At 48.9% G+C, this 22,113-nt stretch overlaps 2 protein-coding genes across 2 annotated transcripts; both read right to left on the bottom strand.

Moving 5' to 3' along the window:
- Positions 1-1,853: 1,853 nt before the first annotated feature.
- On the bottom strand, positions 1,854-7,098 carry MIIP (migration and invasion inhibitory protein). Its single transcript, XM_063317461.1, has 9 exons — positions 6,946-7,098; positions 5,913-6,332; positions 5,445-5,547; positions 5,155-5,266; positions 4,664-4,728; positions 4,294-4,423; positions 3,185-3,281; positions 2,372-2,470; positions 1,854-2,012 (listed from the first exon to the last, which is right to left on the bottom strand). The coding sequence occupies exons 1-9, from the start codon at positions 7,081-7,083 to the stop codon at positions 1,872-1,874; spliced, it is 1,305 nt and encodes a 434-aa protein (XP_063173531.1). The 5' UTR covers positions 7,084-7,098; the 3' UTR covers positions 1,854-1,871.
- A 1,744-nt stretch (positions 7,099-8,842) lies between these two features.
- Positions 8,843-20,769, bottom strand: MFN2 (mitofusin 2). Its single transcript, XM_063317741.1, has 18 exons — positions 20,678-20,769; positions 20,051-20,229; positions 19,089-19,224; positions 18,611-18,773; positions 18,195-18,319; positions 17,587-17,695; positions 17,025-17,132; positions 16,785-16,938; positions 16,475-16,542; positions 15,312-15,433; positions 14,994-15,120; positions 14,537-14,641; positions 14,099-14,201; positions 13,729-13,949; positions 13,211-13,366; positions 12,596-12,792; positions 11,962-12,096; positions 8,843-11,038 (listed from the first exon to the last, which is right to left on the bottom strand). Exons 2-18 carry the CDS (start codon positions 20,223-20,225, stop codon positions 10,969-10,971), a joined length of 2,274 nt encoding a protein of 757 aa, XP_063173811.1. The 5' UTR covers positions 20,226-20,229; positions 20,678-20,769; the 3' UTR covers positions 8,843-10,968.
- Positions 20,770-22,113: the final 1,344 nt, after the last annotated feature.

Below are 22,113 nucleotides of genomic sequence, written 5' to 3' on the forward strand. Positions count from 1 at the left end.
AAGGAGCAGGCTTTCTCCTGCCAAAACTCCGAGGTCTTGAGGTCTAGCGAGACGTTGGCAGCCCACACTACGAAGTGCCGTATCCGGGCCTGTTTGTGAAGTTCGCACATACACACCCAGGGCTGCCAACTGTTCCAGTGGATGTTTGGGTCCCCTGCAGGTAGCAAGAGAAAACATTGGAGAGACGGGGCTAGCAAAGACGACAGTGAGAAGCGGGTGTGTGTGGGGAGCTTAGTCAGAGGCAAGATGGCAGATCCAAGTTCCAAGGCCCCACTGAGCCAGAAGACTGCTTCCCTGGGGGGCTTGGACCCACTCATTCAACCTCCTGATCTGCCTTACAGGGCTGTTGTGAGGGTAAAATGGGTGAAGCTAAAACTGCACATGGATAGGGAAGGACTGCCTTAAGCACCATAAGGATAAACAGGATATACGTTTAAAATAAAGGTATCTGAGAATGTCAGCCTCGTGCACATTAAGGCTGCATTTACTGGGCAAGATTGAGCAGATGCTAAAATCAGTTTTCTACCTTGCTGGGTGTGATGGCTTTTTTTAATCACATGCATTGCAAACCCTAGATGTTTATGGTTTTTGAATCCTGGTGATCCCCAAACGTGGATTAATTCAAGAACAATTAATTAAGCCCATGCAAACACAGCCTGTCAAGGAAATGAGAGATAGGAATGTTGCTTGATGCTGAGACTGAGGGCAGGTGGGAAAGTCTGTTGTTCCCTCCATCTTCAGCGGGGACCTACTTTGCAGCTCATACAGGTGTATGCTAAAAGATGAAGTGAATAAATGTACATTTTTTTCTCTTTCATCGTAAGGGAAATCAGCGTTACAGGGTGTTCTGGCAGCCACTGGGAACCAACTGAAAGAAAAGCTTGCCTGCCGACGGGCCACTGATGGCCAACAGCACCACCCCATTCTCCCTTCTGGAAAACGAGTGGCAAAGCATTGTGGGTACCCCTGGACTTCCAAAGGTACAAATAATTATTAGAATTGCAGCTATAAAAATCACTGCGATCCTTTACCAACTGCTGGTGGGAGGCTAGCGCCGCTGACGTATCTGAGAAGCCACAGCTCTGAACTGAATAGAATCAGCATCATCCACTTTGTCTCATCCAACGAGGCTCGATTCTGGACCAGAGAGGAAAGGAGGTTGCGTACTCATCACCGCGGCAACAAGGAAGGAGCCAATCAGCAGCTGCAAACCGCCACAGCATCTTTGGAATGTTCTTGCTCCTGGCTGGCTGGCTTTCAAAACCTGTTTATTTGCATTTTGGTCTTGGTGATTTCAGATTTTAGAGTGAGCACTCACTCCCCAGATCGGTCTCTGGGTCCAAAGAAGGTTTTACCTCCCCTCCGACACGTCAAATATCTGTACTAGTTTTTTTCCCCATGCCGTGTTTTTATTTTTTTTATACTTTATGACCCGGTTCTCTGCATTAATATACATTCCACATTCCCGAAAGATGCTTGCCTTTTCTCAAAACACAGCCTTCAAAGTAATATTTATTTATACGTTTTTAAAAGAGGGATTTTCAAAATGCACATAGCACAAGTCAACTTTCCCCTCCGTCAAACGGGTGTAGGGTTTTTAACTGTTACTGCTTTTTCCCCCCCAAAAGGTGTTCGTGTGTGTGTTGTTTTGTAAGCCACGTGGACCAAAAGACAAAGCGTTTTTTAAAAAATTAAAATGTGGATTTTTAAAAAACAAAATAAAGGGCCCACCCTGTCATTCTTGAACGAAACAATTTACAAAGCCTACCAGTTCAGTGACCATGGGTGTTCGCACGGAATGTCCTATTGCTCTGGTGTTCCCCGTTCCAAGCAAAAAGAGACGGCACTATCAATAGATACCAGATGTGGTTTTAATTGAAAGTTGCTTTGTAGCGTGGCGGCTTTCGGTGAGTCTCCTTCCAAGGCATGCTGCTGAGTTCAAATTCCACCACTCGAGAGCGGTCCAGCAGTTTGTCTGTCCTGGTTCCACCGGACACCCTAGAGACAGGATTCTAAAAAGTGCATTTAGAGATCCCAGTTAAAAAGGCTCTATCGTAATTTGGTTTGAAAATACCCTTCCACCCCGATGTAGTTTTATCTAGTTGTGAAACGTCTTAAAAAAAAAAATAGTTCAGTTCCAAAGTGAACATTTAGCAGACTACAAAACAGGTCCAGACAAAGGCTGAATTTAAACAGGACTGGAGGCCTTGACTAGCCTTGTTTAAATGCGATAATCCCTGCTTGACAAGCCAGAGTGCTGCATTTGCACACCACGGATCACACAGCACACCAAGAACCACAGCAACCGCAGTTTGGCTGAAGGTGCTTGGAAACTGAAATAACTTCCCGACAGTCAGTTCTGCCTGCCTACCTGATATGGACCCTGAGAATCCAGGGATGAATGAAGATCCAGGCTGCTAAGGATGGGGGTGAAAATTCGGATGGGGTTTTCCCAGCCAGCAAGGCAGTGCTAGGGGAGCAAAAGAGAGAATGGGTCTCTGGGTCAGGCATGAACTGGACCCTCAGCATTTTGGCTGGCTGATGCTCAGCACACAGATTCCTGAGCTTTCTAGCTCCTGTTTCTATAATCAGGCCCAAAGAGACCAGTAGCCATTGGCAGTTTTCTCTGTAACTTTATCCCCATTTTTAAAAGCCAGCCAAGCTGAGGTACGTCACTACTATCTTGTGGCAGGGAGTTCCACAGTTTAACCCACGCACCAGGCCTGCTGTATTTACAAGCACTGTAAATTTACAAGCACTTCAGATTCCTTTGAAGGAAAAAAAAAAAAGCGCCCGAAACTTCCAAAATTACCCACATCCTTTCCCCAGATTGCAAGACTGTCCTCAACTTTTACATCCAAAGTACACCCCAGCCTTAGTATTTACTTAAATCAAAAATTAGATTTTTTTTCCTTCCCAAATAATTTACTTTTAAAACGGAAACATTTTATACACTCTGAGAATTCGGATACCGTTTTTTTTGGTCTCACCTTCCTTTTGGAAATGCAGGGTCACCTCCCTTCCAGGTAAACCCTGTTTTTATTCCCATTTATTTTGCTCCCTTTAATGCCATCCCTGAATTCTAGCATTGAGAGATTTGTTTGTTTTCTCCGCGCCCAAGCATAATTCTGAGTTTCTCTTTCTGTTCCTGCACACGCTTCTCCCTCAAAACCCAGAAGCTCACCGAGGGCAGGGCCAAATTGTCTTCCATCTCATAGCTTTTCCGTCGATGGATTTTTTGCTCGTATGTGGGGAGAAAGGTGGCTCTTGGGATGCTGATCCTGCAAAATATATCCCACAACAGCAGAACATCTGAAGGGAGCAGGTAAGTATCAAAAACAGTGTTTATATAAAGAAACTGGATAAAACCATCAATTCCTAAATTAAAACAAAACAAAACTGAACAATAATATGCTACCATAAGAAACCGGTAAACAGAAATGCAGATCAACTGACTCCAGCAAAGTTACTGCATTACAGGTAGTCCTCGCTTAACAACCATTTGTTTACTGATGGTTCGGACTTACGACAGCACTGGGAAAAAACGATTTACGACCGGTCCTTACACTAATGGCCATCACAGCGTTCCCGCAGTCACATGATCACTATTTGGGCACTTGGCAACCGGTTCGTATTTATGACCGTTGCAGTGTCGTGATTGCCATTTTCGACCTTCTGGTCGGCTTCTGGCAAGCAAAATCAACAGGCAACTGCATGATTCACTTAACAACCACGTGGTTCACTTAACACCCATGGTGATTCACTTTACGATCACCACAAAAAAGTTGTAAAATTGGGTCAGATTAGCTTAATGCCCGCTTCGCTTAGCAACTGAAATTCTGGTCCCAATTGTGGTTGTTAAGCGAGGACTACCTCTACTTCTTTAGAAACCCTTTTGGGGAAACCCACAAAAAGGAATTCTCGCTGCCCTCTGGAATAGAAGAAGGGGCAGAACTGGGAGCCATCCACCTCTGCCAGGAAGGTACTTTGCTGCCTCACACAGAAGACGGAACAAGAAACAGCACCTCTGTCTTCACAGGATACAGAGGGCTTTGGCCAAACGGTCCAGGCAGCCTTCCCCTTTCTTGGCAGTAAGAAAAGAGGGAACGAGGGGGAAACAGCTACAAGGGGTGTACTAACTCCCTCTGCCCAACAGCAGGGCCTGCAGTGAATTAAGCCCCTGCTCCAGGCCACCAGGTTGCAGAGAACGCCCTAAAGCCACAGGGAGACTGATCTGCCCCCAAAGAGTCCCTCCAACTTGCCACTAAGTGAAGACGCAGCACAAAGACCCACCTAACAAAAGCTGGTTCCACCAGTGTCTCAGGAGGCTTTTCAGCCCGTGGGGTTTTGCAAACGGGGCAGGCCGATTCCGGATCCATCGGCACTGTAAAAAGGCGCTTGTTCAACCGATAGCAGAAGACACCTGTGGGCATGCCAGAAAAATCAGAACAGGGCCCTTTATGCAGCTGTAGGTTTTAACTGGTGCCAAGCTTCTAGCCCTCATGGCTGCAAAGTTAAGCTAGGGAATGCGTGGCTTGAAACCGTCCCCCTTTCGTGGGACACATGGGGTTCTTCGCTGTGGCTGTTCTCCCCATGCCTGCTGAGTTTCTGGAGTTTCTACCACCCTCCGGGCTACAGAAAAGAGCTTGGCGTCTGAGCATACATTGGTGGGAAGCCGCATCTGGTTCCGTCTCCCGATCCAGGGCTGAAGAATCCATGTCTCCCAACCTGTAAAGCAAGGAAGTCACAAATTACAGTCTTGTCCCGAGGATGGACTTGTGTGCTGCCATTCCACTAACAGAGGCAGGGGAACATGGTGTATTGCAGGGGGTTGGGCTAGATGACCTCTAAGATACCTTCCCACCCTTTGGTTTGGGGGCTGAGTTGGCCCTGCAGGTTTGCAAGCCAGCTATGGAACTGACTCGTTTTCTGGGGTCACGCAACATGCAGAGTTTTAAAAAAGCCACCCAGAGTTACCCCTCGCCAAGCTTAGCTTCTTGTGTGAATGCACAGCTGGTGGGTTTTAACTATCTGATTAAGGGTGTCGCGTGGACCCGCGCTCTGAAAATGGCACTTCTGGGTTTGAGCAGATCTCGAGGCGAGCACCAGCACCCGCCCCTTTTCCCAATCCCCCCGCCAGCTCCCTGCTCGTACGCTAAGTCCTGGTCGTGGATGCAAGCCTCTTTGTTCACCTGCCGGAAATTCTGCAGCTCAGCAAAATATTCCTCGGGTTTTTCTGCCAGGGATGTATCCATCTCCAGCAGCCCTACAGGAGGAGGAAAAGTCCAGTATTCAGATATACTGCATCTGAGCGTGGAGGCTCCGTTTAGCCAGCAGAGGCTGCCCTTGTGGTTCTCGCAAGGCCCCAACAGGAAAGCGTTCAGAGGGAACGATTTTCACCCCATTCCAACTGGCTGAACCGCGAGAAGCCCACGACTTCACACCTGCAATCCAGTCGTAGCCCAGGAAGGGGCACGCTGACAAGCTGTCCGCTGGGATCAAACGTTCCTCCGTGTTGGAAACAAATGTCACACGCCCAGCTTCCTTCTGGAAAAAAGAAACGGCGCCCCGTTTGTGCAAATGACCAGGAAGTGCCACTGAAACGCCCAACATCACCTTTGACCTCCTGCATGAAAACCGGCGGAGCTATACCTTCTTCCAAAAGCAAACTAAGATTCTAGTCCTCAATGCTCAAACCACTGATCTTCCTGTCCTAGATCGGTATTATCCACAATGCCAGTTTACACAGCTGTTTTTCCAACCCGACTGCAGATGCTGGAGACCAGATCTGCCTGCAAAGGAGGCTCTGTGTGCGTCAGTTTATTTTGCTCAGGGGCCGCCAGCTGCCAACCCTTTCAAATCAGCAAGACTCTTGTGAAATCTCTGAAATGTTAACAACGATCAATACCCACCTTCTTCCTCGCCTTTGCATGCTTGCCCCCTGGTGTGAGCAGAATGGACTTGGGGGTCGGCGGCATCTGAGCTGAAGCCCCCTGCCGTCCCCCCTCTTTAGCCGGGGTTGCAGCCAGCTCCTCTCTGGGCTTCGGCTTCTTTCTCTCCTCCACGCTGTGCAAAGCAACAAGGGGTGACTTTTGGGGGGCGCCCTCCGCTGTTTCGTCGCTTCCACTCACAGCCTCGCCGGACGGCACGACGACCACACTGGGGGAACTGAGCGGCCCACGGCTTGGGGAGCGCCCTTCTCTCTGTTGTCCACTCTGTGCCCTGGTTCCTCGAAAGGGAGAACGAAGACCCGGTCGGGCCTCGTGGGAATTCCCTGCGGCTGAAGCGCTCAGGGCGGCCCCCTCCATGCCTGTGCAAAACGGTGGCTGGATCTAGAAGGAAGGCAACATTCAGGCTATACCTCCACGTGGATGAGGCAGCAAAAGAAGCAAGACGTGAAAGCCCATCGCCCCAAGGCGCATACAATCTGGAAACCCAGCGCCGGAGAAAGGACGTGGTGGGGGGAAACGCTGCAGGAATCCCTGTTTAGGGCCACCTTATGCGGGGGAAGATTGTATCTGGAAAACGGGGGAAAGTAGGGTGCCATCATGAGCAACTGCTTCCAATGTTTTAAAAAACGACTTGCTGGGTTGGCTCTATAGAGCCTTCGTATCCAGAAGCAGTCTGTCATTTGATAGTTTTTCTTTAAACCCTGTTTCAATTTTATTTTTTTAATGCTAGAGAGCGAGGACAGGCCATCCAGGCTTCCTGCCTAGGGACAGCAGGTAGAAAATATGAAGTTTTGGGGGGAGATGGACGGTGATAGAAATTTGAATAATAAAAATAAGATGGATTTTAAACTACTGTGGCCAGTTCCCAAGAGCGAGGGACAGGGAGGTTTATAGCCCAGCACTGTTATCCAAACGTGTGCATTTGGTTAAGAAACAGACCCCGGGGAATTTTACGTGCAGATCATCGACGCTCGGCTCTTTCCCGTCCACATACCCCATTCTTGGAACTGGGCACCCCTCTGCGCTCAGGAGTCGCCAGCCGGATGGGAAGCCGCCTCCTGAACTCTTCTTGGTTTGCTTTCAACCTTCGCAAGAGATCCTGGTTTAAATGGCGGAGCTGCTGAAGGTCCATCTCTGTGGGAGCCGAGCAACGACCCTTTGAGAGCTGAGGAGCAAATATCCGAATATAATCCCGACAAATCCTTTAAGCAGTGACGATTTCTGCCTGGGAAGCCCGCCTACTCCTACTGAGGCTGCGAGGAACTCTGCGCACACCCAGAGGTACTCCTGATCATACCCCCCACAGGTCAGAGCTAAGTCGAACTAAAGTTAGGCATGGCCTCGGTGTCGGAGAAAGCAGGACAGATCGCCAAACCTTACGGGCCGCAAGTCCCATCAGGTGCAAGAATTTTTTTTAGGCTTGAGTCGTGGCTGGTCTGGGCTTGGTCCAGCCCTCCGCGGAAGGGGCAGATCTCAGCCAATCACATCACATTAAATCCAGACTCGCGAGGCGGCAGAAGAGGGGCGGACTGCAGCCGACCCTAGGTGCTATTTTGTCAGGGACCCACGATCAGCCCCCATCCCCAAAAGTGCCCCAAACCCAAACGCCCCTGGTCCCCGCCCCATAGCGTTGTTGCGCCCCGTCGGAAAACGAAACCACCCCTCTCCTATTTCAGCTGTCTTCCAAACGTGCCGCCCTTCGGATGCGACGCACTACAACTCCCATCAGCCTGGGGAAGGCCGGCTTAGCGCCTCATTCCCTCCTTTTAACTCCCCCCGCCCCGAAAACCAACGGGCGCTGCGCTTTACGCACTCATTCACTCCCGCGTCCGTTGCTTACTATGTTGCAAAAGCCAAGCTTCCGAATGCCTCCGGATTGGCCAGGCTCCGCTTTCGTCACCCAGCAACCTACGCCATCGGGAACTTGTGATTTTTCCCTTAAAGGGACCTCGCCCTCTCTCGCTCCTCCGCTTTTTGGCGTTTTGAAAATAAGAACACGGCGATTTCCAGCTGCCCTGGATTACAATCCCTATCATCCCCAGCCAGTGAGATAATCCACCTCACATTCTCAATATGAAATGTAAACACAACGGCCGCAGGTGTTTTAAAAGTAGCATTTATTCCACTCAATTTTCCGCTGACGAAAACCCAGAACCACACCATAGGAAGGTCGGCAACTGTACCCAAAATAAGCTTTGGTGTCAGACGGTACCACTTTGCAGAGCAATTCCATCCATTTAGAAGACTTCCTGGGGAAAAAAAACCTTGTTTGTTTTTTTTTCAGGAGGAAGCCAAATAAAACCTCCACGTACAGGAGCAGTATATGGCTCTGAGTTTTAGAAAACGAAAAAGGCTAGAGATGCAGACAGATTCCAGACTCTGCTTGCAGTGTGAAATTCAGAACTGTCCCCGCAGCTTCCAGGGTGGGAGGGGACATTTGGGAGGTGCCTCGGAGAGCAAGAAAAAAACCCAAAAGGTCCAAACTCACTTAACACTAAAACGACAGGGCCCTCTGCAGATGGCCAGAGATGCCATTGTTTTCAGAAGTGTCTCACACTAATTCTGAGATTAAATCTCAGAAAAGCCCTGATATTTAAGTCCAAGAAAGACACACAAATAAAGATCAAATGCCCTGAAATATTAACAACAGTCTGTACATGCCTAGAGGCACTGTGCCCAAGCCCTGCTAGCTCAGAAGAACAGAATGAAAGGCTGAAAGTGTCCTTTTGACCCAAACTGTGATCATCCAATACACACTCTCCTTTTAAAGGTAACGCTGACCAGTTTCTGCTCCCGGCCCAAAAACATCAACAGGGCGAAAAGGCTCTTTGCATGATGCAAATTACCAAAGAAAAGCATTTGTATCCTAGAAAGCAAAAGACACGTTCCCATCCAATTCATTTGTTCCTTTTTAATTCTGTTTTGTGGTCATTAACAATATTCATGTCAGTAGTAGCATCATTATTCCCAAACGCTACAGCTCTAAAAAGAAAAACCGGGACAGAAAACACCATCAAGAGGATTTTGAAGGCCTGGCCAGAAATGAAAAGAATATACCTCAGCTAGCAGCATCGAAAACAAAAGGTAAAGTGCGTTGGGCTAAACCCTTTTTACCGCCAGCTTCTACGTGCCCACACCAACCACCAACTGGTCGCCAGTCTCCAAATTGTTGTGGGGTCCTCAGATTTGGCTGAGCTGCTTTGAAAGAGGATCAAATGCCTTCAGCTGAGAACCCTGAGTTCCTCTAATGCAGTGTTTCTCAACCTTGGCCACTTTAAGAGGTGTGGACTTCAACTCCCAGAATTCCCCAGCCAGCATAGCTGGCTGGGGAATTCTGGGAGTTGAAGTCCACACCTCTTAAAGTGGCCAAGGTTGAGAAACACTGCTTGTGGCTTTGGGAGGGGAATTAAAGGAAGGGAAAATAGACACCACCCCCCAAGCAGGAAGAGTGTCTTCTTCGGCAGGCTGAGCTACAAGCTCTCTACGGCCATTCCAAATTCCACCCGGGGGAGGCACTTAGGTGCGAGAGCTCACACACAGTTCTCACCCAGACAGCTACATCTGACACCCCAATGAGGGCGGTCACTGCAATTTCTGCACGGACTGGCCGAATGACTCTACTGGAGGGCCCTTCGGTCCAAAAAACGGAATAGTCCCAATTGTGATCCCCGCAGAGGTCGGACTGGCACAACCCCCCCCCCCGGGCATGTCCCCTCCCAAAGCCAACGCCTCTGGCATTGGCCTCAACGGGCCCAGGAGGAAATTCTATGCCTGCCAATTTAGGCATATGTTGGAAACCGAATTTTGAAAGGGATGGGACTAGACTGAAATGGAACAGATGTCCTCACTCCTCCCCCTCAAAAAAAGAAAAAAACTGCAGAAGTCATGAAAAGTTCATAAACTAGGGCGTTTTAGAAGGGGGGGCAAAAAAATAGAGGAAGGATAAAAAGCATCAAAATCCACTATAGTTGGTTCTTCTATCTACTCTCTGTTGGAAGGATTCCACAAAAGCAACATTCTGAATTTTCCCCTCTGAGTCTTTTCTTACCTTTCATCCTCCATCTAACTACATGCATCGCTCTTCTACCTGCACACACACTCTAATAAATTCATTAGTGTTTGCAGTAATTAAGTTAACTTTACAAGGACTATCACCTTTAGGAGGGCGGTTTTAGGGCAAAAGCCCAGGAAAAGAAACGGTGATCGTAAGGACCTTTTGTGAGGATCAGGAAGGAAAAAGACAGAACTTTTAGCCCACAGAAAGTTGCCCCCAACAGGCAGCTTGGCTCTTCCCAGATATTCTGAATTTTAACTCTGGTCAGCCAGAGTAAGCAATGCAAAGGACTATGAGAGCCTGTAATTCTGGAGCGAAACAAATTATGCGAACAAATTTGGGTTGCTGGGACTACCTTCTAAGAAATCTGGGTCAGTTGTGTGCAAATTAGGGAATGGTGTTACAGGCTTGGAGGACTCCAGCCAAAGAGTGTTTCTTGCCTCCAGAATTCAGAAGCCAAGCTAGAACCTGTCCCACAAGGCCTGAATTTGGCTGGGATGCACCCAATCTGGTCCTATAAATTATAAGATTCCCTTTGGGAGAAACAGGATCATTCATTGAGGGCAAGCAGGCATCAGGATTAATTTCATTTCACACCCCACTGAAAAAATGCAGATTCCACTTGCTATTTCATTGATGGCTAAAAAAAGTGGGGGGGGGGGGGGAGATCCAGGACCGGGGAATGGCCATCCCAGCCGCACCAATCAGGATATCAAGGTTCTTCCTGCTAAGCAAAAAATCGCTAAGACTGCAGGGGATGGCTAAAACGAAAAGCGCCAACGTGGTGAGAAAGGAAAGTTGAGTGGATTTCAAATGTGCATCTGCATGGAAGGAACAGGTGCAGACAGACAGGAATGAGATTCCCCACCTCTCCCTGCAAGTTCCCATCGCCAGAAATTATTTCTGCAATAGTGTAACTGGGGGGGGACAGGACGGATTCCCCCACACTCCCATTTTGATCGCTTATCTGCTGTGCTGCAAATATTGATGTGTGAACATGTTCAGCTCGCTGTCCAGCCAACCGGCTTTATTCCTGTAGAGGGGACGGAAGAGAGACACGTATGAAAATAAAGAAATACCTTACGGCCTTTTATCACCTACGTTAAATCCATTAAAGGGAAGCCAGTTTTGCTTAAACTGAGCAACAAAAAGTGAGCTTACAAAAATTACTAAAATTGCAAGTGCCAAGGACCATTTTAAAATATAAAGTATGTGTATTTGGATCAGTGGGGAAGAGAAAGTTTTTAAAAAAAAAATGCTTTCCAAAACAGGCACATTCATAACTGATTAAAATCCTGAACACAATTACCTGTTAATCTGATTAACCGTGAAAATATGTATCAAGGAATGGCTTTTTATTTATTTTATTTTATTTATTATTCAAATTTTACTACCACCCATTTCCCCAAAAGAGGGACTCTGGGCGGTTTACAATAAAATTAAAACTATAATAATAAACAATTGAGATCCTATAAAAACGATTTACAAATATAAAATACAATATAAATAAGTATAAAATCCAAGGGGTTAAAAATTCTAATCAGGTGGGATTAGATGTAATGTATGCTGTCCTCCGTGGCTTATGGATGTTTTAATGGAGTCCTTGGCTTGAGGACAAAAAAAATCTCAGGCTAGGTTTGAAGTGCCTGAAAGATGATGCCGTAAAAAAAGACAGATGCAGCAAAATGTAATGCAAGAATAGATTGCAAGAAATCTGAATGGGAACGCGCTAATAAATATAACAACAAAAAGACACATGGCTATTTTTTCCCATTCCTGCCCAGAGCATGAGAAATTTGTTGGGAGACAGTGGATCTTATTTACAGGCAGAGCTTCGTATTTCTCATAATGGGACTAAAATATACTTTTTTAGCAAGCGCAGGATGATTTGATGTAAAGTTAATCCCCACCACCCCACCCATAGCATGGACAATCGTAGAAATGGAAATGCCTTACCTAAGTAACTTGGCTTTACTCTGCAAAGTATCCAAAATCTCAATCTTTTGATTCAGGCCTGCAATTTCTTTCTCAAGATCTTCTCTTGTCACGTCCACCTGCTGGCAAAGCTGAGCAAAGGTCCCTGCGAGTTCCCTTTTACAAGATTTTTTTTTAAATGAAAAAGAAAAAAGAATAGTAGTCAATAAAAGGAGAAAAAGGACAAGACCCCAATGTGAGAAAAACCTTTCTTTCTACAGAGCTAACACGGTGATTTCATTTTCCTCCATCTCACGCACAAAGTAAAATCCTGAAAAGGCTCCAATGATATCAGAAACCATAAAATACCTAAACATCACCAACCCAAGATTTCAAATTAGCTGTGATCACGTCGTTTGTTGTACGCAGGGCGAGCACAAGTTTCAATCTTAAAGACAGGTTTTCCAGTCCCAATCCTGCCCTGGCATGTCTAATTCTTTGTCTATCTGTGTTTTCCCAATATTTTTTGTGGCACTCATTATTCCCACAACTTTGCTTTGTAAAACCTCCTGCATTCTAGCCACTGTAGAAGTTCAACAAATTAAAGAAAATGTGTTCCTTTGGCTTGGGAAGGAGCTGGACACAACGCAGGGAGGACGCCGCAAGGCTGACTCACTGCTGGACTTGATGGCTGCAGTTGGAGCCGGTGTAGCTGACTATCAGCTGCAGCTTCTCCCCAGCATATTCCACAAACTGGCGCTTGAAGGCCCGCTCTTTCGCCCTCGTGGTCCAGGTGAGACGCTCGTAGACGTACAGGAGTCCGTAGAGGCCCAGGGAAAGAGCGATCAGCCTCCAACCGACCGCCTTCCAGACCTGATCGCGGGGGTACAGACAGGAAACGTGCTTTGAATCGGAAAGAACTGCATTTTTTAAGCAAAGCGTTTTATTGAAAGCCAGCCTTGCAGTGTCTGAGAAGCTACGGCGTGTTCCCCAATACTCAGGACGGTGGGGCCCTAAAAGTACACTGACTGCCTGCCCTAGACCAAAGGAGGGGGTCCCAGAGAAAGCAGGAATGATGGAAAGACGCAGAACTAGAGAGATGCCGTACGGATGCTTTTCCCCACAGGGAGCTTCCAGATAGGGACTAAAACACCCATCACCCCAGCTAGCACAGCCCATGCTTCTGGAGTGGCCGAATTACGCCTCCACGTCCGCCTGGAAGCCTGGGGGGAAATCAGGAAGCCGGCCTCCTTCACCCCGCTTCTTTTCCCTAAAGGGTCCCCCCACCTACCACTCCACCGATCACCAGGATGCCCATCGAGGTTCTGGACGTGAGGGAGGCCAGGCCGGTCACCATGGAGACCATCAGCTCCTCCTGAGTCAAGGACCCCTGCGGCAAGGGGGGCAGGCTCGGGTTCGCCGGGGTCAGGGGCAAAGGTCGCTGAACCTAGTCGCCAAAATTGGAAGGTCAGGGAGGGGAAGGAGAAGCCGGGCCGCTGCCTCTGGGGGAATTCCAGCCTGCGGTGCCCATTTTGCAGATGAAGCAACTGAGGCCGGGGCAAGGGACCTTTAAGAAACACAGGGGAGAAAAATTCCACACCAGCCTCTAAAACAAAGGTCGGTTGGTGCCATCTGGCAGGGTAACCGCTTGGCATCCCTCGGTGGGTTTTTTCAACCCCTCCCTTGCTCACACTTGATGGGATATACTGAAGGCCTAAGGCGGAGCAGAGCCTCCATGCACAGGGGCAGTCTACCTTGCCTCGCCAAACCTTAGGGAAGAAGGAACGCGGAGGACCGCCGCCGCCTTACCTGGTCACTGTAGCCCATCAAGGCCCGACGCGTATTTTTGGGCCCCAGAAACCGGTTCACCAACATCGTCCATCCGAGGGAGAAATGGAACTGGATGTCCTCTTGGAAGTCAGCGCAGAGCTTGTCACAGTTCAGGTCGTAGCTGAGCGTGAAGCTCTGCCGGGGGACCAGCAGGTCTATCTGCCCTCTCAGGGAGACGGGAAGAAGGGGCCTCAAGCCGTCTGAAAGGGAGAGGAGACGGCGAGGGAGGAGACGGCGGGGCGAGGACCATCCACACTCCGCAGCTCAGCGCAAATCAGGCCAGCGGTGGGACTGGGCGACCGCCAGAACCTCCTTCCCATCAGGAGGATCCACCCCCCGGGATGCTCACCGATCATTTCCTGCTGCGTGGTCTGCAAAGAGGCTGCGACGGAGCTGGAGCAGCGATCTGACATGTTCCGGCCCAGGCCTTCCTCGATGTGCCGGTGCAATTCCTGAAAAAGCAAACCGAGTCCGGGGGCCTTTCGTGCAAAGCTCCAGGTGGACAGGAGGCAGGCCACCAATACATTCACGGAAACGTGGTATCGGGTCACGAGACCAAAACACACCGAGCCTACACGGCCTTGATTGGGGCATCTATTTTGTTTGCCAGTCGGGTGGGTTTTGAATTAAGAGAGGCAAAATATTCCCTTCCAGGCCCTTCTCTGCGAAGGATTAGACTTCTCAGTGTGGATTTTGCATTGAGGGGGACAAAACCGTGGAGTGGCACCAGGCTGGCAGGCGCTCAATGGTTCCCAGGGAAAGACCCAGCCCGTATTAAGTCACTTACGTTCTTATAAACTTTCAGGACCACGGGAGACGGGTGGAAGTCCAGCTGAAAGTCATCGACCAACACGGAGAGCTTCCTGATCTCCTCAGCCATCGCGTTTGACACCTGGAAGGAAAGTGGCACGCTTAGCGGGGGGGGGGGGGACCGAGCTGCCGTTTCCTTCTCTTTCAAAGGAGGCAAATCCAGCCCCTCTGCTCTGCAGACACCCCGAGACAGTATCCATGGAGGAGACCACGTCTGCAGATGTGGCCCTTTGGAATCCCGAACCAGAAACCAGGTGACGATAAAGATGCTCTCGAGTCCAATTCAGCTGCAGAGAGCGAGCATTTAATTTTTTTGCGCTAACAAAGGCATGCTTGACACTTCCTCCTGGGGTGGTCTTTGCTCCAAGGGATCCAGCATCTTCAACCAAGCTTTAAATCCAGGGAAACCTGCCTCCGCTTGCCCGGCGCCTCACCTGGCGCTCGACTTCCTCCGTGATCTCCTTGATTTTCAGCTTGTAGCTCTGAGTGAGCAAATCCAGCTGTTTTTCTATAAAGCCCAGGCGTTCCTGCCGGTCATCAAACTTCTCGAGGCAGTAGATCCTGCAAGACAGGAGAAGGAAGGACAGAAGTGTGTCTTGGGTTGAGTAAGAAAAAAGAAAAGGAGGAACAGAGCATCCAGATTCTCGAGCTAGCCAAAATCCTCCAGGTGTCTTTTTTCTGTGTGCTCTTTGATCTCCACTTCCATACATCCTCTGGGAAATTCCAAGCAGAGCACCGCATGCTCGGCTCACCTCTGTTCCTGCGCGGCAACATGCACGGAATCCATGATGTGTCGGACTTCTTCCGCAATCTGCTTGGCCCTGACCGTGTGCTGCTCAAACTTGGTCTTCACTGCAGACTGTGAGATGCACTCCTGCAGGGGAGACAAACTTCAGCCCTCCCAACAAAATTCGGTATCCTTTCACGCATGCAGCAAGGCTGTGAACTGCCTTGGGCTAATTATATGAGGTCAGCCCCTGGAAATTCCACTTGGGACAGATTGTGTCCTTGAGGACTAGCAATTTAGTAACAACAATAGGCAAACCAAGATGCTCAGGATTCTGGATTAGGAACCTACTTCAAAGTGTTCAACAAGGCTGGATTATCTGCTTAATAATATTATTTGTTTCTGGTTCTGGAAACAGATTATTCACAGTTTCTTGTAGTTCAGAAATGGGTGTTTATGGAAAACATGTGTTTATGGAAAACATGTGTTTATGGTTAAGGTGCTGGGCTAGAAACCAGGAGACTGTGAGTTCTAGTCCCGCCTTAGGCATGAAAGCCAGCTGGGTGACCTTGGGCCAGTCCCTCCCTCTCAGCCCAACCCACCTCACAGGGTGGTTGTTGTGGGGAAAACAGGAGGAAGGAGCATTTGGTATATTCGCCTTGAGTTATTTATAAAAATAATAAAGGAGGGACAAAAAAATTAAATAAATAAAATAAAAAATAAAATACAGATTTAGGAACAACTGGAAGGTGACAGAACAGAGAACTGGGAGCAGCTTTTAAATTCTTTATGGAAATTGAGAAATGAGATTCTCAGTTTAGCTCTCTCTGGACAAGAAGATGGAGACAACACCACATGATTGCCGGATAATATTGTTCACACTGCCAGCTATTTGAAGATGGAAGGACTTGAGCTCAACTCCACATTAATTTTTTTGTTATTATTAATTACAAAAAGCCCCAGCAACCTCTTGCTAAAGCATACAGCTCTTAGATACTAAACAAAGAATTAGACCTGTAAAGACACCTGTTCACGTCATACTCCGCAATTCAATTTAAGAATATTACAATTGTTAAATTTAATGGGCAAAATTAAGCAAATACGTTAGAATTTACAGCCTAAATGTCTAAGCTGCTCTCCAAACAGTAAAATTCATGTATGAATATCAACGTCTGACAATGCACTTGCCTCAAATCTTCGCTCAAAATTCTGGAATTCAAACATCCTCACTTGGAAACCCTCAGCCAGTGCCCCACCTACAGAGAAAAACCATGGCGGGGGGGAGGGGGGGGAATCACCATCAGATTTGAGCAGCCAAATAGGGACGCATTTCTTCCTTTTTAAGAAAGCAAGTTGCTAGTCCTCATGGGTACCAAAGCCAACTTGAATATATAGAAGCAACGTCAAGCATAATTTTCAAGGAAGGGGTTGCAGATTAAGATCTGCAAGATAGCAGGCCAGGCCTCTGGCAACAGGGAGGACTTAGAGGGCCTCTCACCTCCTTCTGGCATCCCCTGAGCCTTCTGGATGCGGGCATTCAGGACTTCTTTGGCAGAGACAAAAAAGATGCGGTCTGCAGCCTGGGCACGGTCCACCACGCCCAGCTCGTCCACCAGGAAGCTGGTGCAACGTTCCATGTGTTGCCCGCGAACCTACAAGAGAGCACAGGAAAAGGGGATGGAAAGACGGATCTTCATTTTCGGCTGCTTTCCTTTAGCAACCCCAGAGGCAGGCTCACCTCCTCCATGTATTCCGGTTCGGACGCCGAGGCATCCCAGCGGTTATTTAAGATGAAAATGTTTGGCCGAGAGAGGCGGGCGTTTACTTTGTGGAAAAACTGCTTCTCCTGCATTGGCAAAGAAGAAAATAAGAGAGAAGGACCCTCCGCGCACCAGAATCGTAAGATTCGCTTGCAGAAGGAATTACGTCTATTCAAAACCTCAGCGTTTCTGCCCCGTGAGCCTGCCACACCGGTTTCTTGAGCAGAGCAGGGACAAGTTCTAAGTTAGATTTTCTAACCTTCCCCAGCTTGAACAGATGGTTGCAAAGGCAGATGGGCTTCTAAAAGCGGGAGCTGCAAACTACGCTTTGCAACCAGATGTGAGGAGCGGTGAGAAAGAGAGGCGGAAAAATAAGCAAATCCGTTCCATTTCCTTCAACTCAACAACACGCAAAATCCAGCTTTTTGTGGCGTTTGCGTTCAGCAGCCTCGCTGCTATGCACCGTACCGTCCTGGACTTTCCGTGATTCTCACAAAGACGAAGCGAGGGGGGCAGCGAAGGGGAGGATCAACTTTTTACCGTCTGCATCAGTGTCGACTCAGAATTGGCCACTAACACAAAGACATCCGCGTCCAAGCAGAATTTGTCAATCCAGCTATCCAGCTCGGTGGTGACGTCAATTCCAGGGCTAAACACGCACCAAGAAACACAGAACTGGCGTCATAATTCACACACTGAAACGGTGGTCTCTCCTCCAACGCCTCCCCCACCCTGTATGAGTTTTAAACTTAAACTTTGCTTTTTTAGTTTTAAAACACAGGAACAGGAGAGCTACGCTGGATCGATCTGAAAATCCCTATACCGGCTCTTTCATAGGCCCTGCTAAAAGTCCACCTCAGATGATAATGGCTCAAGAGCTACAATTTAAGAAATTACATTGGGATTTGCATTTTTCCTCCTCCCTCCCCGTTCCTGTTTCTTTTTATGTTATGTCTTCCAGAGGAAAAGCATGCAAAACAGGAACTAAGTTATTATAATTACACCAATCTCGGAGCTTTTTGATGAAAGGAAAGTATCGGGGATTTAAAAAACAACAACTTTAGATAAATACATGATGAAGCATTCATCTTCCTGGCCGCGTGTGAGGGAGGGAAGATTTATTTGGGGTGGGGAGAAAAGCCACTCACCTGTCCATCAAAACGAGGTCATCTTTGAGCAAAGGGCACTTGGAATTCGGCCACATGACGCTGACCAGACCACCGGCAGTTAGCAATTCGTCCTGGTGGAGGGCGTGAGCCAGCTGGTTGACCGTCTGATCCAGGAAAAGAAAGACAGCCAGGGAAGTAAATTCCAGGAGCGAGGAAAGACATTTCAAAACTTCAAGAGTTAAGTTAGTAATAGGTCCACCGGGGAATGTAGGGGATGATTGGTTAAACAGCTAGCTTGGAAGCACCAGGCCACCCAAAGCGCTACTTATCCAAAACAACCAACACCCTCAAGCAGGTTGAAGAGAAATGCTTTGGTGGGGACAGAATAGAAGTTCCACCCCAAGTGTCTCTGCTCCCGCAGCGGCCAATCTTTGGGTCGTCCCCGCGTTGCCTACCTTGACGCTCTTCTTCTCCTCGGACCCTTCGGTGAGCAGGAAGGCGTCCTGGCCGTCCGTCCCCTCCACTCGCAGGAAGCAGTTTGTGGTGTGGCCGATTCCCGAGGGAAGGACTTTATCCCACAGCATAGCGTTAATCACGGTACTTTTCCCATTACTCGTCCTAAGAACCACAAAACACACAGGACCACTTCCGTTTTATCCTCACAACAACCCTGTGAGGTAGCCGGTATCGAGAGGCAGGGGCTTCTCAAGAGCCCTGCAGCGTCGCTTCGAGAAAAGAAGCACACCTGCCCTTGGAGTTGAAACAGCCTACGCACAACTTTGCTAGGCTCGGATCTTCTCAGTGGACTTTGCAGGGCTGCCTCGGAGTTGTGGGTGACGTAGTCCAGCCCACCTGGAGAGCCCCAGATTCAAGCAGTCTGCTTCCCCAGGGTTCCCTAGCAACTCTCCCAGCCAGGAAGGTGACTTGACTCACCGCCCAAAGAAAGCCACCTTCATGTGCCTCCTGGCTAAGACTTCACTGATCCCGCTGACCTTGGACAAGTAGCCTTTGACCTCCAACACCTGCTCTTCTGTGGTGACCGGGTCGAGCTCTCCATTCTTGTGCGTTTCTGAAAAGCCAAAGGAAAATACAGTACACCCAAGCCGGGCATGTGGGAGGTCAGAGGTTTGGCCCCTGCGACCTCCAGCTATAGAAGGCTCTCGTACAGCACAGCAGAGAAAGGACTTTTCAAGGCTTTTTTCCAGGAGAAAAAATAATGCCAAGCTAAAACAAGAGTGGGCAAACTCTCTGCCTGCTTCTTAACTACAAGTCCCAGCATCCCTCTGCACAGCCTTGGTTGGTTGAGGTAGCCACGTTCAAAGCATGCAGAAAGCCTTGACCAAAACACAGCTGGATCAGCACACCAACGTGGAGGGGCAGCAAACTGGAGACAGGAGAGGGGGACTGAATTGAGGAAAGAAAGGAAGAACTTGAGAGTTATGGATAAGTGCGTACTCTTTCCTTCCTTCTCGTTTCCTCCCTCCCAGTCCAATCTGAGTTTGTAAGCGCCTTGGGGCAGGGACTTGTCTGTTTGCATCCTTGAAGCAGATAGAGCTACGTAAATAAGAAAACAAATCACAGTTTGGTAGTTCTCAGTGGATGCACAGAAATGGCACCCAAGTTTAAAAACGGCAGAATAAAAACCAACTAACAAGAGCCCTCAAAACAGCCAGGATAGTTTAAGAAGATAAAAATCCAATACAAAAGAACTGAACAAAAAAGCAGAAGCAAAGCGATTAGAAGTGCCAAAGGCCCCAGATTCAATTCCCAACCTCAGCTAGCAAAATAATTCTTTTAACGAAGGTACTCAGGCGCCTGGTCCTTCTTCGTTTGCACACATTCGCTCGCTTGGGTGCACGAGTCAGCGAGCATTGTGAAACCTAAGGCCGACTCACCCTCCAGAAACACCGCACTCTCCTGGATGTAGGCTGCCAACTGTTCAAAGATGCCATTTATTTTTTTCTTGGCAGTGACAAAATGCTTAAGTGGGGAGGCACTGACTTCCGCCATATGTCTCTTCTCCTTCTTGCTAGTGATGATGGACTTAGAGCGGATGAACAGCAGGGACATTGTGCTGGAAGGGGAGAATGGATGGATTATGCACAGAAAAGGGGGAAAAGGCTGAGTTTTACAACTTACCGTTGCTCTACCGTACGCTTCAGCTAAGTGAGCAAAAAGATTACCCCTGACCACGATGGTCCGGTTCTCACAGTGTGCTGAAGTCATCACTGTATTTTCCACAACACGCTGCATCCCAAGCAAATGCCAAATGTCCTAAATCTATTAAATGGCCATGAAAAAATTCTATGTTCTGAACTCAGAGATTTCACAAGTCGAAGGAGTGAACAGGCTGGATTTCTGGGAGAACTGCAGGAGGAGGCTGATATTTATTTTTAATCGCTTTGACATCTCCCGGCCTTTCCCACCAAATCTACCCAACTACCATGCGGAGGATTTGAGTCAGCAGCACCAAAACTAGAGTGAAATCAGTCCCGACTTTGAAACTCCCCTAATTCACTTACTCCTGAGATACAAGCTGGGGTTTTCATAAGCTGAGCATGGTCACCATCTTCTTTCCAGAGCCCGACGTGACAAGCTGTGGCCAAAGGAAGGAACCCGATGAACTTTGCCGCTGTCGTCGCCCGTCATTTAAGGGAAGGAAAATACACAAGATAAGACAACGCAGGCAGCGAAGTCTGGCTGTTTGATGAATGAGATCAACCCACCAGGCAATGCCAGGTCTTTCCCGCCCGCCTGCTGCTTTTGAAGAATTTAAAGTACAAAATAAGTGGCTCTAAATAACCATAATGTAAAACACGTTTAGGTTTTCTCCTTAGGGGAGGTATCCGTAACTTCAAGCCTCCTAAAATCGCAATTCCTCCAGGCAGGCTACCTATCGCCCCACGTTTTTACTTCTGCCAAGATTTCCCTCTATTAAATCCGACGTGGGGGCTGCTTCCGAGCAGCTTCCCCCCCAGTTCTGAAAGGCTCCATCGTGCACTGCCCCATCCTTCTGCAGGCCCGCCCCCCGCCCCCCGCCCATTCCCGACTCCTGGCACGTGGGTCCGTCAACACAACCACACCCAAAGCGGCACCCCCGCTGGGCTTCTGCCGTCTCGGGCTGGATGCCAGCCTGCCAGTTGCCCCCGAGCTGTCACCTGCCTGGCACACGTGCACCGACTCACCTGGCTGGGGGGGGGCACACGCAGACACGCCCCCTCCCCACACAACTTGCACACTTGAGGGAACACGCCCCGCTCCCTCCCGCCCAAATTCGGAAGGGCAGAGCGGGGGAGCCCTTAAATTAGCCCAGCATTCCCCAAGGCCGCCGCTTTAGTCCCGGGGGAAGGCTGGACCAACTCCCCAAGAAGCCGCGTGTAACGTCTGAGCCCGCTGACACGCGCTGCAGCCCCTCGCTGGCGTTCGCGCCTCACCTTCGCCGTCCCCTCGCCTGAGCCGCTTGCAAGAAGCAACCCAGCCCCGGGAAACGTCAGAGGAGCGACGGGAGGTGACGTCACGCCGCTCGCGACGGCCGCGCCCCGCTGCCTCCTGGGAATTGAAGTCTGACAGCGGCTTAACATTCCCCCCCCCTTCTAATAGAAGAGAATGTCTGCCGCTATTTTCCTTCCCTTTTTTTAATTTGGGGAGGAAGGAGAGTAACAGGGGACGGAGCCAGAGGCTGTTTGGAAGGCCGGGCCGTTCCCTCTCCTTGATTGCACCGTGGTGTTTCTCAGTGGGTGGAAATCTACTCTGCACGTGCTCTTGAGAATCCAGAGTTCCCTTCATTTTTCGTAACTCAGCATCCCACCACCACTTAGGCTCCAGTTCCCTTCATTCAGTTCGCTGGGGATAATGGGAGGGGGGTCCATTCCTTGGGGAAGGTGTCTTCCTCTTAATTTTGATTAAACTGAACATTTTGTCATTTTGTTTCCTGTCAAAGGACAGCTATTATTGCTTT

This window comes from Candoia aspera, chromosome 18 (genome assembly GCF_035149785.1).
Source record: "Candoia aspera isolate rCanAsp1 chromosome 18, rCanAsp1.hap2, whole genome shotgun sequence".
Classification (NCBI taxonomy): domain Eukaryota; kingdom Metazoa; phylum Chordata; class Lepidosauria; order Squamata; family Boidae; genus Candoia; species Candoia aspera.

What these genes read in the sequence shown, in the direction of transcription:
- MIIP (XM_063317461.1), bottom strand. Translation starts at nt 7,083, where the DNA reads ATGGACCTTCAGCAGCTCCGCCATTTAAACCAGGATCTCTTGCGAAGG. An exon ending in ATGCAAAGGCGAGGAAGAAG is followed by an intron (nt 5,548 to 5,912) that starts GTGGGTATTGAT and finishes TCTTTTTTCCAG; the next exon opens with AAGGAAGCTGGGCGTGTGAC. An exon ending in ATCCACGACCAGGACTTAGC is followed by an intron (nt 4,729 to 5,154) that starts GTACGAGCAGGG and finishes CTTGCTTTACAG; the next exon opens with GTTGGGAGACATGGATTCTT.
- MFN2 (XM_063317741.1), bottom strand. Translation starts at nt 20,225, where the DNA reads ATGTCCCTGCTGTTCATCCGCTCTAAGTCCATCATCACTAGCAAGAAG. An exon ending in AGTCGACACTGATGCAGACG is followed by an intron (nt 17,133 to 17,586) that starts GTAAAAAGTTGA and finishes TTGCCAATGCAG; the next exon opens with GAGAAGCAGTTTTTCCACAA. An exon ending in TGCAGCCATCAAGTCCAGCA is followed by an intron (nt 12,097 to 12,595) that starts GTGAGTCAGCCT and finishes ATCTTGTAAAAG; the next exon opens with GGAACTCGCAGGGACCTTTG.